The 16,781-nt window shown below is 43.3% G+C and overlaps 1 protein-coding gene across 7 annotated transcripts in view; it reads left to right on the forward strand.

Annotated features, from left to right (window-relative positions):
- PHF6 (PHD finger protein 6) overlaps positions 1-11,049 on the forward strand; it is a 44,632-nt gene extending 33,583 nt beyond the window's left edge. For 6 of the 7 annotated variants that reach the window (XM_054040108.1, XM_054040104.1, XM_054040111.1 and 3 more), the window contains exons 8-11: positions 2,036-2,140; positions 3,414-3,547; positions 6,167-6,296; positions 6,586-11,049. In XM_054040108.1, the coding sequence (XP_053896083.1) occupies positions 2,036-2,140; positions 3,414-3,547; positions 6,167-6,296 (369 nt within the window). In that variant the 3' untranslated portion in view covers positions 6,586-11,049. The remainder of the gene's footprint in view (positions 1-2,035; positions 2,141-3,413; positions 3,548-6,166; positions 6,297-6,585) is intronic. The other variant, XM_054040110.1, reaches the window with a different exon arrangement.
- The last annotated feature ends 5,732 nt before the right edge of the window (positions 11,050-16,781 follow it).

Below are 16,781 nucleotides of genomic sequence, written 5' to 3' on the forward strand. Positions count from 1 at the left end.
CTTGATGCACCAGAGACTGGTCTTGGCTGCTGTCACCAGAATCTGAGACCACTTGGGCTAGTCGGAGGAAATGAGTATAGCCTGTGGTGCTTGGTGAGCATATGGGGTTGCCCTCCCTGTGCATACCCTGTTGTGTGCTCAAGGAGGTGAGTGCAGCCTTGCCCCCCACACCCACTTCTCTCACTTTTCTTGGGCAGATCCTGCAGAGAGTGCTCCACACCCTTCACACCTGGCCCTCTAGAGCTTGTCATCAGGCCCCTACCCTGCAACCCCCAGATGCCTGTGATACACCACCTGACTCAGCTGGACACCATCCAGCTGGTCCATCTCCAGATTGTATCACATGAACATCTCTACATGCTCTGTACCACCCACTTCTTCGCCCTCGTGTCCTGCCCTGACACCAAGTGGTGGGACCTGCTGCAACCTGTGGAGTTGAGGGGAACTCTGGTGGCCAGCTTGTACTCTAGTCTGGTCTCACAGCACCCCTAAGATATGAGACTTGATGGCTCTTTCATGGTGCTGTGAGCACGGGTATGTAGTTGGTGTGGTTTAGAGAGTCCCTTCTGCGGCAAGAGGGACACCTGGCGCATATCTATGTAGAGTGCGTCAGACTGCAGCCCCTCTTGTGGCTCCTCTGTAACCTCCTGTTGAGGTTCTGGTTATATACAAGCATCCTATCCAGGGCCCCAAAGAGTCACGAGACTTTGTCAACCTGCTCCTGGCGCTGGCCAAGGTGGTCATCCACCAGACCTGGAGGAGGAAGCTTGCTTGAAGGAGGATGCTATGCAACGGTGTGATGTTTCCAATTCCTTGTTGTATCACATACTTGGGCAGAGTTCTGCCTTATGCTGCAGCATGGGTCACTTGCAGATTCAAGCTAGTGAAAATGGTGAATTCTCTGTACCTTGAAGTATTTGAGGACTTCAGTAACTCAGCCAGAAGTTAGGGGTCTATTACAAGAGTTGGTGGGTGAGGTCCTATGGCTTGCAACTTGAAGGAGGTCAGACTGGATGATCATGATGACCCCTTTGGATCTTAAAGTCTATGAGAGTTCCTCTTGGTCGTGTCGAGTGATTCCTTGGACTTTGAGGAGCAGTGGGCAGTGCCTAGGGTTCTCTGGTCAGTGTCCCCATCCAAAACTGTGATTATGAACCTTCAACCCCCACTCCTGTTCCTGTTTTTGCATTTGTTGTCCCCCAAATTCAGTTGTGGCCAGGATTTGGTGGTTCCTCCCCCTTGGTTGAGGGGGCTGGTCTTTAGTTTTGGATGGGCCTGAGCCCGCTATCCCAGTACCTGCAAAAAGACTGTCTTTCCTATCCTACAAATAGAGGCACATATCCAATTGAGATAGGGTAATTCTTTTCTGTTTACTTGCTGTCTGAAAGTTGAGCTGGACTTTCGCGTGATCTCTTCTCCACCTCTGTTTGAATGTCCAAATTAGCTGAAGTCCTTCAAGAGCTTTTACTGCATATACTATATCGTTAAGTCTTGTGAGCGATGTTGGCCTAACTTAAAAGGAAATGCATTCAGCCAATAAAAGCTGCAGGTAATGGAAACATATGAGGTTTGCGACTACTTGGAAATGTCCCATTGTCACCATTTCTGGCTCTCCAGGGCACTGGTATTGGCAGTGTGAGTAAGCTGAATTATTTAGGTGGGGCAGCGAGTGGAGATGAAATATCCTTATCAGAACAAAAGCATGTCTTCAGTGTCTTAATTGACTGCGGTACTCATTTATTGCTTCGTATATTCCATTATCCTAATCATCCTTTAACTACTGCTTTGTCATTCAAAAAAAAATCCTCTGAAATGCAATCACATATAATTGAAGCAATCAAGTGGGCGTTGGAAGGAAGATCCAAATTACTGATATGCTTAATCTGCAATTTTTTTCTAGTTCATTGGCAAAGCACAGTTCACCAGCAGATAATTGAGTACGGTGCATCCCCTTCTGTTGTTCCTGCTCCTTCATCTTCTTATGGCCACATATCTGTAACCTCCTAACGTTATTGTGCATTTGTTTGCTTTACAGTTGTTCTCTTCTGGCACTGTCCAGCTAACAACAACATCAAGGGCAGAGTTTGGTGATTTTGATATTAAAACTGTACTTCAGGAGATCAGGAGAGGAAAAAGAATGGTATGTGTCTCTGGGTTTATAAGGAATGCTTCAGTGATTTCTGTTGGGAGTATATTGCAATTCTCTCTCTCTCTCTCTCTTCCTTATCTGAACAAACCTTTCCACTTAATTTTTTAGAAAACAATTTAAATATATTGTCACTACTAGGTATCGGGATAAAGTGTCTCAACAAAAAAAAAAAAAACCACAGTAATTAACTACAGCATACTTTGTGAATGCAGTATGTTGGCCCTTTGGGGACCATAATAGAAAGGAAGGAATTGACAGTTTGTTTTCCATACTGCAGAATCTGTATGGCATGAAATTGCTAAATAGGTTATGGGAGTGTCAATTTGTGTAATTATTGACTTATTTCAAACTTGTTCTGTTTTTTTAAATGATGGCTAGTTCATTCTCAACACACTTTAAAAGGACACTGAATCTCTGTATTGCCAGTTAAAGGAAGATGAATCCCATGCATATCTCTGGTGAATTGCATCTTTTAAATACTTGTTTTGGGGTCTCAAAGGCCCCAAATATATTACCTTATTAAAGTCTTCAGTTACTAGCACGGCTCCTGGATTCAAATTCACATCCCCTTGGTCGGTCCAGGGCCAGATTTGCTAATCACTTGGGCATCTGCAAGGCTCATCTTTTCTCCCATGACATGAGCTAGGCTGAAGCTTGGAGGAACTTTTCATGATGATGAGGATGCTTGCTTGGGAGGTGTTTTGTCGTCATCTTATGTCTGTTGGTTCACATTTATTTTTGAATGGTCTGAGCAGCATGTTATGACATTTTAGTGTGAAAATTAAAGCATATAAGGGCCCCAGAGTTTGTGACAGGCACTCAGGTATGTTTTATAAGTAAAATATGGCACACTGTTTCATGAACATTAGAATTCAGTAACATATGGAACTCCATTACCATCTGAAAAAATATAATACTTTATCATTGCCTAAAACACAATTCATATTCAATGAGTTTTGGTACTTGGAAAAGCTAGCTTCAACTTCAACAAGAGCAACAAAATAGAACTTATGTGTGCAAATCTTGCCGTTACTTATTTTTGCAGCAGACAGGCAAAACAGTACTCTGTTGTTCATATATATTAATTGATGCAAATTTAAAACTGTTTCTGGCTTACTATATATTAAGATAAGTTTGTGCTACAAGAAAAATTACTTCATCATGTTTGACTAAAATTTGGGGACATCAAAGTGAGCATTAAGCGACAAGACATTAAATGGATTAACACCACAACTTAGAGTACTGTCTTTCCCCCCCTCAACAGAAATGCACTCTTTGCAGTCAGCCGGGGGCTACTATTGGATGTGAAATTAAAGCCTGTATCAAGACTTACCATTACCACTGTGGAGTACAAGACAAAGCTAAATACATTGAGAATATGTCACGAGGAATTTACAAGTAAGAACTCTAGCAGTTAATTCTGTAATAACATTTTTTTCTGATCTCCTCTGAGGCCTGGGCTACACTAGTGGGGGGGGTTCGAACTAAGATACGCAACTTCAGTGACACTTTTCGCGTAGCTGAAGTTGAAGTATCTTAGTTCGACTTACCTGGCCGTCCTCACGGCAGCGACTCGACTGCCGCGGCGACTCCGCTTACTCCTCCTGCCGAGGTGGAGTACGGGCGTCGATTCGCGGATTGATTTATCGCGTCCAGACAATACGTGATAAATCAATCCCCGATGCATCGAACACTACCCGCCAATGTGGTGGGTAGTATAGACGTACCCTGAGAGAACTTTTAAGAATTGCTTTTATATTCAGATAAAACATTCTGATCATGCAATAATGCTGATTAACATATCACTCAGCTGCATTGCGGGCACTAGGCAAAACTATCACACATTTTTGGAAGTTCAGATAAGGTGACTATTGCAGTTCAAAAGCTAGTTAGGTAAAAGCTTGTGCAATCAGTTTTGTTACTTCAAACATCTTGGTCAAGTTGAGTGTCATAGAAAAATAAATTAAATCAAGTTCTGTTATAAATGTAGAGAAAGTTTTTAGAACTTTTTTAAAGCAATCCTATCCTACAACACAGTGGCAAAAATAAATTTCTCTGCACAGAGCTCGGAGAGTCTTTGTATTCTTCCCACTTTAATTTCCGTTTCCTTTTGTTCCAAGGCCCTGCATCGTTACTGTCAAACAAATTAGGAGAATTGGATGGGTGCTCCTGTCAACAGCCATCCTTGATTGGCCAAAGGTCTTGCTATTTGACTGCTCTGAGGTTCTTCCTCTCCAATTAGGTTCAGCATACTGCTGTCAGAATGCTCTTTGCCCTTAATAAACCAGGGAGCAATAGAGCCAGACAACTAATTGACACACCATGGCTTTTCGTGGCATTGTAGATCATTGACACTAGACCACTGGACTGACTTCATATTTTTTCTCTTTAACCTGAAGCTATTTAAGCTCACTTTACCAAGTCAGATGAGGATAAATACATATGCAAAAGTGGAAGTATTTCTGTTAAGTTTATTATAAAACATGAAAAATATTGTGCGAATGAAAATAACTGTCATATAATTTTCAAAATAACTTTCAAACGTTTACAAAATATTTTTAGTGATCCTAACTTAATTCAGAACTTCCATATACCCACTTAAAAATACATTAAATATTTAAAAAATAAAAAAGAAACAAATATTTTTTTTCTCCAGTTAGTGAAATCTGTAACTCAAATTGCTGAAGTCACAGGTAAACTCTTGCCATGTTACTTCAGTTATCCCTAAGGGAGTATATCTTTTTTCCTATTTCTGTACTGTTCCAACCTCCTTTCCCAGTTGCTACCACAAACCTACTGCAATGAAAGTTTACAGATTGCATCTCGTTTTGGCCACAAGGGGGCATTCTATGAGCAGTGTGATAGCCATACTGCTTCTTGAGAACTAGAATTAATCGGTTTTAAAAATTTTTTGCCTGTGCTAGTCTATAAAGACTGCACTGGAGCCTGGCTTTCCTCTGCTTATTTCAACTTATTTATTGGTTTCCGATTGATAGCTTAAGAGCCATGAAAAAATGAAATTGATTACAAATTGGCACACACAAAATCCGTTTTTGTTTTTGTTTTTTTAATGAGCGCCCATTCTCCCTCAGAGTGTCTTTGTTTTTGTTATGTAAATGTTCATGAGAACAGAGCTTCTGATCCATTTTATCATGTAGATTTTATGTCTAAAATCTATCACAAAACTTCTTCGAACTCACTGGTACTGACCCTGGTCATTCTCTTACGGTAGAGCTGAGAGAAAGTAGGTCTTTACATATGCAATCATTAAACACCCATACTGCATTTTAGACAAAATCAAACTGATTTTTTATTTTAAAGGTTTTTTTTAATTGTCCCAGGTTTATGCTTTGGTACATCTCAGTCAGTTTTCAGAGGCAAGATGTAAGCCATTGAAAGTAATGAAAATGCTGTCACAGCCTTATCTATATTGGAACAAGCTTGCTAGTGTAATAGGTAGTGGTTACTTTTTAGGAAAAAGAGAGAGTAAATAGGCTTTGTTAGCATTAGCAGATCCTATGATGAACTACATCTTTCTCTCTGCCCAGCTGTTACAGTTGGTTGGCACAGGTTAATAGAGCTTTCTCAGTCTGAGGTTCTTGGCGGTGGAACTCTCAGAAGGAGGTCTGCTGGTGTTCCTCCCTGGTTGCTTTTTAGGACATGAGGCAGTGGCTTTTACAGGCATGGGTACCGCTGACCGTTTTGGGGGCTTCTGTCTTTGTTTTTGTGTTTAACCCTTCTTTGTTATCTTTTGTCAGTTGGGAATTGTTCCCTTTTTTGTTTGGCTAGTGATCTTGGGTTTGCCCCTGTAACAGGAGCCCGTGGTTCTAGCCAGTGATCTAGTCAGGCTAGCTAATATTTATTTCTAATGTCAGATGTCTGACAGGTGCCTTATACGTTAATTCAACACAATTTTAAAATGAGCCTCTTCGCTAGTGGAGAGAGCCCAGAATGTTCTAAAATATAGATCTGTTACTTGTTTCCTGGTAAATCCTCCATTGTTTTTTATTGTCTTAGACTCTATTGTAAAAACCATAGTGGGAACGATGAAAGGGATGAAGAGGATGAAGAAAGAGAAAGCAAAAGCCGTGGGAAATCAGGCTCTGACCATAGTAGCATTCCTCAGCAACAACTCAATGGAAACTAGGTATGGAAGTTACTCCTGGCAGCTCTGTTACTGAGACTGAGAAACACAACATTCATTTGATGTAGTTAATCACAGTAAAATGTTTAAATCTAGTATATGCAGATAAGTTCTTTTTATTGGTGTACTGCAGAAGAATGAGGAACTTTTTTTTAAACTTCAGCTGATTTTATAATAATATTAGGGAGGTCTCACGTCTGTCGATAAATGTAGATGTAATGTCAGATCTGTTAGATGCTCTTCTCTTTATATGATTTTAAATTTACTATTGTTTTCATCGTTTTTTAAACAGGTTCAAGGGACAGAGTTAGAGAACTGGGAATGAATAAGACATCCATAACTACTAATACTTTTTAATTGTTTTCTAAGATCAGAAAAGGGTTAGTAACTTTTTACGGCCCGATTCTGTTAGAAATTTCATTGAACTGCCTGAAACGTTCATGTGTGTGAGCCTTCAATAAGTGGCAGAGTTTTACATGTCAATATTATGTAGTTTGTAGTCTGCAGTGTCTGGAAAAAATTGAAACACTATATAAATGATATGTAATATGTACAGTGTCAAAAGTTAAGGCAGACATTGAAATGAAGTAAGCTCTATATTTCTGGACTGAATAAAAATCTAAGATTTGGAATGTGTAAGTTGTTTAGTGGATTCATGCACCAAGGGAAAGTCTTAGTAAGATTAATTCACAACATGGACAGACAAGTCCATGGTGGTAACAAGCTGGTAACTCATGAGTTTTGCATTTTCTTTATATACAAAATATGGAGGATAAATGTGTGTGGGGGGAAATCGCTCTCTGTTTTTGCTTGCAAAGCACACAGTAGAAAAAGAACTCAGTGCACGCAGAAGCATGCTTGAACCTTTCAGTTTGTTCCTGTTGTGATTGTTCCTACTGCCCAGCATTCCTTGCTGGAGATTTACTTGAGCAGCTGTTGGTTACAAGCTGCAAGCTTCCGTACTCATGCCAAAGGGCTGTAGTTTGTTCTTTCCCCAACAGTCCACCTCTATATTCCTAACGTACCAAGAACCTCTCACTAAGTGTGACTCAAACTAACTTTTGGAAGCTGCAACCCAACGTCTTTAGATTTCGAAGAGTTACTACTTTAACTTCTATGGAATTTAGCCACCTTATCTGACATCCATAGCTCAAGTGCTCTGTGTTGCGTGGAACACTTCATGTTTTGTCCAAAATACATATACAGGTCCCACGTGTTGTAAGGAGAAGGAATCAACTTGGGGGGCGGGGGGGGGAAATCAGTATTTATTTTGAATCTTGTGACCACTATATAAGAAAATCTTCTTACCATTCTTAATGCTTTTAGCATTTGATTAATTTTTCTTGTCAAATCAACAATCATGCCATGGCATTTCATATACCTAGAGGTCAATGTTCCATTAGAGAATAATCAGGTTTAGATTATACCAAATCTAACAGCTCAGTTCCCTAACTTTTTTCATACAGCTCTGGCATGTCTAGTTGCTGATAAATAGCTTCTTCTGCTGGTCCAATTGAAGCACATCAGCCGATTCATTTAAAATAAAACCAAAAACTTAACTTAATAACTAAGTCTTTTCTAATGCTTCCGGGCATCTCATTGCTTAGGAAGGGTTCTGGCTCTTTCTGAATACCCAATAAACCGTTTAGATTTGAAGTAAAGCAGTAAGCAAGATACTCTGACAATTTGACTAAAAACAGCTAAGGTTCATCTGCAGTTGATATTAAGAAGCAGTTCATTTGTAACAAGTTTCTGTAGCCTTTTTTTACTTGTATTTTTAAAAGATTTAACATGTCATTGTCTTTTCATGTGTTTCTTTAATGTCTCAAGGGACTCAACTGTTGTATATTAAATTTCTAACACTTTACCATGTTAGAATTCAATCTGTTTTGGGGGAAAATGCAGTTTTAGTAGAAATATTACTGTGTACAGAAAATATTCAGTTACTGCTCTAAACATGCCATTGATCATTCTTATTTTGTATTTGTAACTTTCAAAATTAAAGGCATGACTTGAATTGCAATGACAGATTGATTGAGATTGTTTACCAAGGTGTTTGCTTTTTTCTAGAATATGAACATTTTTCAGCTACGCAGAACGGTTTCAGAATGCAAAATGGCTGTCACCCTGCCTAGATTAGGTTCTAGGTTTCGTGCCTCAAACATGGCCTTCCCATGGAATAAAGGCACTTTATTGTTTGCAACTACTGTATTTTTGGTTAAGGAAGGATGAAAGGTACAATGGGGTAGATTTGCCAATATAATCATTGTATTTTTCACTAAGTTCTAATTCACATTGTGTCGATTGCTGGATTTAATAGTCTAATAATTCATTATGGGTAAAATCATTTATCTCTCCGCATGCCACTAGCAACAATAACAACACTTTACCTTTGAGTAGCAGAAGAGCAAGTGGCTGGCTACCCATTGGGGCTGACTAAACCATCATTAATTCAGAACTCATGGAAACTAAAAGTCAATACCGAAAGCAGTTTTTGTTACAAGCCTCAAATTCATGTTCTAATTTACTTCATCTTGTCATGTATGCTGGGTAAAAGTGCCTTACAATGTAAAAATTGTATTTATATGTTCCCAAGTAGTATCACTTGCTGAGGAGTAATTCTGTCATGGTGTTAATATTTAGAAGAAATGTACCTCAGCAGTGCATTTACTGTACATCTCCTATGTCCTTAGCTGTAGTTTTAATAAGCATGAAAATGTATGATAGGTATACAACATTTACATCATTTTTTAAAGATGAAATACTGCCATTACTGTCTTTTTATGTGCATTTTAGCTTGAAATTTTGGACAGTTTGTCTTTTTTGTAAAGCAATGTAATCTTTGCAAGCATATATTGAAGATTATTCTGCAGCATTTACTGCCTTCCCAGAGGTTAGAAGTAATGAATGTGCTTTATAGGTAAAATAGATTTGTTTAAATTAACTAGTTAAATTAATAAGGTTTATTTGTTCCTGGCATTTTTTTCCAAATAGGCAGCTTTTGTTTTCATCTCACGATCAGAAAACAATCTCGAATTTAAGAAAACTCGTCTTATGAAACTGATTTCCCTGAATTTAGTTACTTTAGGTCTTTTTGGCATTTCTTGCCCACAAGAGCAGTGTGTCTCTGTTCAAGAGACTCCTGGAACCCACCTATAATGGGAGATTTTTTCCACAAAATAATATATTAAATAGTTTCATTATATCAGCAAAGGGCTTGCCTTTAAAAAGATCCCTTCTACTGCTCTTTTCCCAGGGAGAGCTGGCAGGACCTGTCTACCTGAGCAGTTGTAGGGTACTGGGAGCTGGGGGAGGAAGGCTATTGGCAAAATTCCCTGAGACTCTGGTTTATACACGTTTGAAGAGGTTCCAGGTGGTGGCACAAAGTGGCCACACATTTATTTGTGAGGGAAGCTACAAAGGGTCAGCCTAGCACCAGTGTAGGTGGCACTGGTTGGAAAGGGGACATGGGCACTGTGGTTAAAGGGTTCACTCATTCAGCAGGTGTTTGCCAACAGGAGAACCTGTTCCTAGAGCCCTGGTGGGAATTCCACCTGCCAACACCCATGGAGGGCAGCAGTGAATACACCACTTTCACTCCACAAAGATGAATCTCCCTTGCGTACAAGGACTTTGCTGGTTTAGGGAGGCATAATTACACCTCCATGTGCCAGCTTTGCTGAATTTGGACCCAAGTCTCACCTTCTAGTACAGTGGTTCTCAACCTTTCCAGACTAGTGTACCCCTTTCAGGGGGCTGATTTTGTCTTGCATACCCTAAGTTTCACCTCCCTTAAAAACTATGTGCTTACAAAATCAGACATAAAAATACAAAAAAGTGTCACAGCGCACTGTTACTGAAAAATTGCTTGCTTTCTCATTTTTACCATAAAATAAATTAAATGGGATATAAATATTGTACTTAAAGTATATAGAGCAGTATAAACAAGTCTGTCTGAAATTTTAGTTTGTAACTTTGCTAGTGCTTTTATATAGCCTACTGTAAAACTAGGCAAATATCTAGATGAGTATTCCCTAAAAGACCTCTGTGTACCCCCAGAGGGGTACACCAACCCCCAGTTGAGAACCACTGTTCTAATGGACAGCAGCTGTAGCAAGACCAGCAGCCGGGAATTGCTTCTTACTGTTGTTCCATATAGGAAGGGGTAACTTCTTAGACCAGAGCAGAGGAGATGATATTCCCACCCCACCCCACCCCTTGAAATGTCACACTTATCTGATGTGATAATTGCTATAATCCAAGAAGATTAGTAAAATTGAACCAGTATGCTAGTGGAATTAACCTTCATTATCAGCACAGCAAAACTTAACTATTAGAGGACTGAAAGTATATTGCAACAAATAGTAACTCTCCTTCCATTTCACTATAAACAGATTCCACCATAGTAATGATGGAGGTTAACAGAGCACAGCTCTTGATTTATATATACTTGCTGAAGCAGTTTCTATGTATGCATATGTATGCACACTCAGTAGTCAGCAGAGACATCTCAACCCTGAAAGGATTCTGGAGGACTGTTGCTTATTGAAAAGCACTCAGATTAGACCAGCTTTAACATCAATTTACATCAGATGTAAAGACAAGGAATGTATAAAGAGGGTAAACACATTCCTATCTGCAATGTTATGTATATTTTGTTCCTGTTATATTGGCTTTACTTCCAAAGTTGTAGTTTGCAGTATTTTTTTTATTGGTATCATTGCATATATATTCAATAAATGAGTTACTAATTTCATATTTGTGTAGCTCTCCTTTTTATGAAAGCATAATGTTAAAACTGTACACTTCCGCATGTCACTTTCATGCATAACTGCAGTGGATCTTGTTAGTGATGTATTACTTCATAATGAGATACTTAGTGAGACTTAATTACAATAATCAGTCCTCTGCAGAAACTAATAGCTAGCCATGTGCAGGGGGAAATACACACTTCAGCTGTAGGATGAAATGCAAGACGCATCAGCAGTCAGGTTTTTTATTTTCATTTTCAAAGTGCCAGGATTTTATAACTGCCTGGAGTAGGATGACAAGAATGTTCAGTGGTCTTCTAAGCATTAGGCTATATTGCAGACAAACTGCATATGAGGGGGATTTGCTAGGTGCAACGATTGCATAAGTTTTTGCTGAAAATAAATGTTACACCTTTACCACGATATAACATGACCCGATATAACACGAGTTCGGATATAACGCGGTACAGCAGTGCTCCGGGGGGGGCGGGGTTGCGCACTGACGGATCAAAGCAAGTTCGATATAATGTGGCTTCACCTATAACGCGGTAAGATTTTTTTGGCTCCCGAGGACCGCGTTATATCGGGGTAGAGGTGTACCTGTTTTGGCAACTTTTAAACAAGTACACAATGGGGAAAAAGAGGCTTAATCATAAAGTCCTTACTGAGGCAACTGTTGACTTAAATCCAAGTAGAAACACTTACTCCTGTGGACTTCAGGGTTAGCCCAAGAATATCCATCCAGTGTGTTTAAATTTGGTTTCTTCTTTAATTCAGGTTTGCAAAGCTGAATACATTGCAAACAAAACTTGTTCTTCAAGTGCTTGTTCCTAAAAAATATTTACTGGTGGTGTGCATATGCCCAGTGAACTCCAGTTTCGATTCTCTTGGCCAGCAGCATCCATTGGGGCTGCCTGTGGGCTCTGAAGATGTCTACGCTGTAGCTGGAAGTATGAGTCCCGACGCAAGTAGACAGACTTGCGCTAGCTCAATGTGGATGTTGGAACATGGGTGGTGGCTCAAGCTAGCCACTGAAGTCGAGCCCACCTGATCCCTTCGGTTCAAGCTTCGGTGACTAGTCTGAGCTGCCGCCCATCCTGCTGGATCCACACTGCTATTTTTAGTGCACTAGTGTGAGTCTGTCTATCCAGGCTGCAAATCACACCTTGCAGCTGCAGTGAAGACGCATCCTGAGTGGCCTTGTGGCTCCAGCTGAGCATAAAACAGCAGTTGCCACACTTTTTACTAAGGTGACTCGCCAACTGCGTTCTGCCTTTTTTGCAGTGTGTGTGTGTGTGTGTGTGTGAGTAAAACTAGTCACTGTTTTCTAAAGCCTGTAACTGTAACACAGTATTGATTTTGTGTTAAGGGAAGGCAGTCTGAGCTATATTGAGCATTGCTGTCACATCCAGGCACCCGGAGAGTGGCCAGGGTTGGATTAACACACATTGGGCCCAAACTTGGTGGAGGGAAGGCCCAAGATCAAAGGCCAGTGTCCTTTCCTGCCTCCTCGCCCCACAAAGGGAACACCGACCTCCTGCAGCAACATGCTCAGCCCTGGCACCGCAACCCTAATCCCAGCCTGGTGCAGTGGGGATTGGAGAGGTGGCTCCTGTCCCATGGGGTTAGGGGCATCTGAACCAAACCCGAGTGGAACTGCAACCCTGTGCTCCAGGTTGCAAAACCCAGAGCACAGAGCTAGGCCCAGGGCCGTGGGACAGGAGCTGCTGCTTGCAGGGTGAGTGCAGGGGCGGGTGCTTGCTTTCCAAACCTCCTCTGGGGCCTCCCTCTGCACTGGGCCCGTGACCCACTGTGTGGGGTACACTGGCATAAGGGATGGGGAGACCCCAACCACCTCTCGGTTCTTTCTCACCACCTGTGCAGTTGGAGTGTCCAAGCCTCTTCACTTGCTGTGCAGTTTTGCCCATTGGTCTGTAAGCAGTATCTCCTCCTTTTAACAGGAAGGAATCTTATTTTTTATTGCCTGAGAGTCTGCCCTGGTACTAGGATCAGTCCTCATGACTGAGCACAAAGCTGCAGGCTTTAAAAATTGCTTATCATATGAGGTGCTTATCATACCTGCTGCTTTGGCACCAATATCAAGTCATTCTATACACGATGCTTCTTAATTATGGGAACCTGCAGCTTACTGTGATGTGGTCTACATTTTGCTGGCATGGCTGTCTTGGTTTGGAGTGTGAAAAAAAATCACCCTCATAATAACATAGCATAGCGGTGCTCTTTTCCCAGTATAAGCTGCATCTCCATTTGGAGAGTTTGCCAGTAGAGCTCTACCAGCAAACCCTCTCTAGTATAGAAAAGGCCTGTGTATGAGTGAGGGCACATCAGGATATCCACAAGCACCTCTGAGTAGATGGTGTCTCACTCTGGGCTATTTAAGAGGTGACATGCAGTGCCATTCAACGGGAAAGGCGCTGACACAGGGGTGCCAGCATCCTAGGAACAGTAATAAAATCTGATGCATCACTCATGACTTGTGCCTTCTAGGGTACGTCTATACTTACCCGCTGGTTCGGCGGCCAGCAATCGATCTTCTGGGATCGATTTATCATGTCTTGTCTAGACGCGATAAATCGATCCCGGAAGTGCTCGCCATCGATGCTGGTAATCCTGCTCCGCGAGAGGAGTAGGCGGAGTCGACGGGGGAGCCTGCCTGCCGCGTGTGGACCCGCGGTAAGTACCTTTAAGTTCGAATTAAGATACTTCCACTTCAGCTACGTTATTCACGTAGCTGAAGTTGCGTATCTTAGTTCGAACTGGGGGCTTAGTGTGGACCAGGCCTTATTCAGCACTAGATACAATATTCACAAGGGATCCTTCCCACCAGCCCCGTCATGGATTTTTCCTGTAACACTGGGGAGGTACTGAGGGCACACAAAAGTCCCCTTTTCACTGGGATAACCCACCATAGTTTTGTCATTCCACCATAGCATTGTCTTACCTTGGTCACTCAGGTAATGATCTGAGACACAGAAGCATTAGCTCATAGACTCATAGACTTTAAGGTCAGAAGGGACCATTATGATCATCTAGTCTGACCCCCTGCATGCTGCAGGCCATAAAACCGTCCCTACCCCTTCCCTGGACTCTGCTGTTGAAGTCCCCAATCCTGTTTTAGGTGACTTCAATCGGCAGAGACCCTCCTGCTAGAGATCCCTGCCCCATGCTGCGGAGGAAGGCGAAAAACCTCCAGAGGCTCGGCCAATCTGCCCTGGAGGAAAATTCCTTCCCGACCCCAAAAATGGCGATCAGTCAGACCCCGAGCATATAGGCAAGAGTCACCAGCCTGACCCCTGTCAGCCATTATACGATTTACCTACCATTGTTTGGTTTTCCTTGACTACTATGTTTAGCTAAAACATCTATAAGGCTTACAGTATCTAATACATATATTTATCGTTACATGTTGGCACAGTCCCTTATGTTTAGGGCCCTACCAAATTCACGGTCTATTTTGGTCAATTTCACAGTCATAAGATTTTTAAAATAGTAAATTTCATTATTTCGGCTATTTAAATCTGAAATTTCACTGTTTGTAATTGTAGGGATCCTAACCCAAAAAGGAGCTGGGTGGGGGTCGCAAGGTTATTGTCGGGAGGGTTGTGGTACTGCTACCCTTACTTCCGCACTGCTTCCGCACCATCTTCAGAGCTTGGCAGCATTTAAAAAATTGGCTGGGCTCCAAACAGAATCAGGAGCTGCACCTAGCAACTCCAACTACCCAGCTCCCTCCAGCCCAGCTCTGAAGGCAGAGCTGCCACCAGCAGCAGTGCAGAAGTAAGGGTGGCCTGGCATGGTATTGCTACCCTTACTTCTGCGCTGCTGCCTGCAGAGCTGGGCCCTCGGTCAGCAGCCGCCACTCTCCGGCCACCCAGCTCTGAAGGCAGCAGCACAGAAGGTATGGTATTGTCAGGGTTACATCTGTGCTGCTGCTGGCGGGGCACCGCCTTCAGAGCTTAGCACCTGGCCAACAGCTGCTGCTCTCTGGCCGCCCAGCTCTGAAGGCAGCCCAGGAGTGAGGGTGGCAATACAGTAACCCCCTAAAATAACCTTGCGACCCCCCTGCAACTCACTATTGGGTCAGGACCCTTAATTTGCGAAATGCTGGTCTCCCCCGTGAAATCTGTATAGTATAAGGTAATAGCACACAGAAGACCAGATTTTACAGGGGAATATCAGATGTCACGGTCCATGACGCGTTTTTCATGGCCGTGAATTTGGTAGGGCCCTACTTATGTTCTGCAGCCACAGAATTTGTCCCTTGCCACAAAATTCTGTTCCCGATAGGGCTTTTTTATTTTATAATAAAAATGTACAATCTGTCTTGCTCTCCTGGTTGTGAAAATAATCTTGAAGATGTGAACCAAGGCCTTGTCTACACTAGGAATTAGGACCCACTTCAGCCACCAGTGGCCAGTAGCAAGTGTAGCTGCACAGATACAAACCTTTAATGTAAACAAGGAAAGATGTTTTCGCCGCAGCCCTTACGGACATAGTTATGCCAATATAGGTTTTAACTGTAGACCAAGCCTGAGACAGTAATGCTTCTGCCTTTACATGAATTCTGACTCTGTGTGTATGTGAAAAATATAGGATTGTGTCTACATTAGGGTGTTAGCACCAGTGGGAGGTCTTCTAATGCAGCTGCCATCACCATTTTAGTGGCATATAACGCTGCTCCAAGCTAGGCTAGTCACCAGTGACTAAAACAGTGTCATCAGCATTGCTAACACGGGTCGAACTCTCCCCCCCTGCACATGTGGAATGTGCATGTGAGCATCCCATAGCATCAGTGGGGTATGTAACCCCTCAGGGGGGAGGGATTACCTGGTGAGGGGGTGCCCCTCTGGGGGGGTATTGCATGAGGGAGGCATTACCCAACTTGGGGGTGGGATGCTGCTCCATGTGCGTGTGGAGCCATTACCCAGTGTGGGGGTGGGGTGACCCCTCCATGGGGGGGGCCATTATTCAGTGGGGCTAGCCCTCTGTGTGGGGGGCCATTACCATGGGTGGGAGTAGGGTAATCCCTCTGTGTGGGGGCCATTACCTGGCATGGGGTGGGGTGACCCCTGTGTGTGGGGGCCATTACCCAGGGTGGGAGTAGGGTGACCCTGCCGAGTGGGGGACCATTGCCCAGCATGGGGGTGGAGTGACCCCTGTGGGGGGGGACATCACCCGGAGAGGAGTGGGGTGACCCATGTGTGTAGGGCCATTCCCCAGGGTGGGGTGACCCCTGTGTTTGTGTGTGGGGACATTACCCAATACCCAGGATGGGGTGACCCCTATGTGTGTGTGGGGGGGAATAATACACAATACCCAGGGTGGGGGTGGGGTGACCCCTGTGGGGGAGAGGGTGACGTTACCCAGCATGGGGTGGGGTGATCCCTGGGGGGCATAACTCCACGTGGAGTGTGACCCCTGTGTGTGTGGGGGGCCATTACCCAGCGTGGGGTTGGGTGACCCCTGTTTGTGGGGGCGTTACCCGGGGTGGGGATGGGGTGACCCCGTGGGGGGGGCGGGGCGTTACCCGGGGTGAGGTGACCCCTGTGGCGGGGGGGCGTTACCCGGGGTGGGTGTAAGGTGACCCCGTGTGTGGGGGGGACGTGAGGGGGGCGTTACCCGGGGTGGGGGTGGGGTGACCCCGTGTATGTGTGTGGGGGCGTTACCCGGGGGGGCCGCGCGCGGCCCCCGGCGGAGGAAGGGGGCGGGCCGCGTC

The sequence above is a fragment of the Malaclemys terrapin genome, chromosome 9 (assembly GCF_027887155.1).
Source record: "Malaclemys terrapin pileata isolate rMalTer1 chromosome 9, rMalTer1.hap1, whole genome shotgun sequence".
Taxonomy (NCBI): Eukaryota; Metazoa; Chordata; order Testudines; family Emydidae; genus Malaclemys; species Malaclemys terrapin.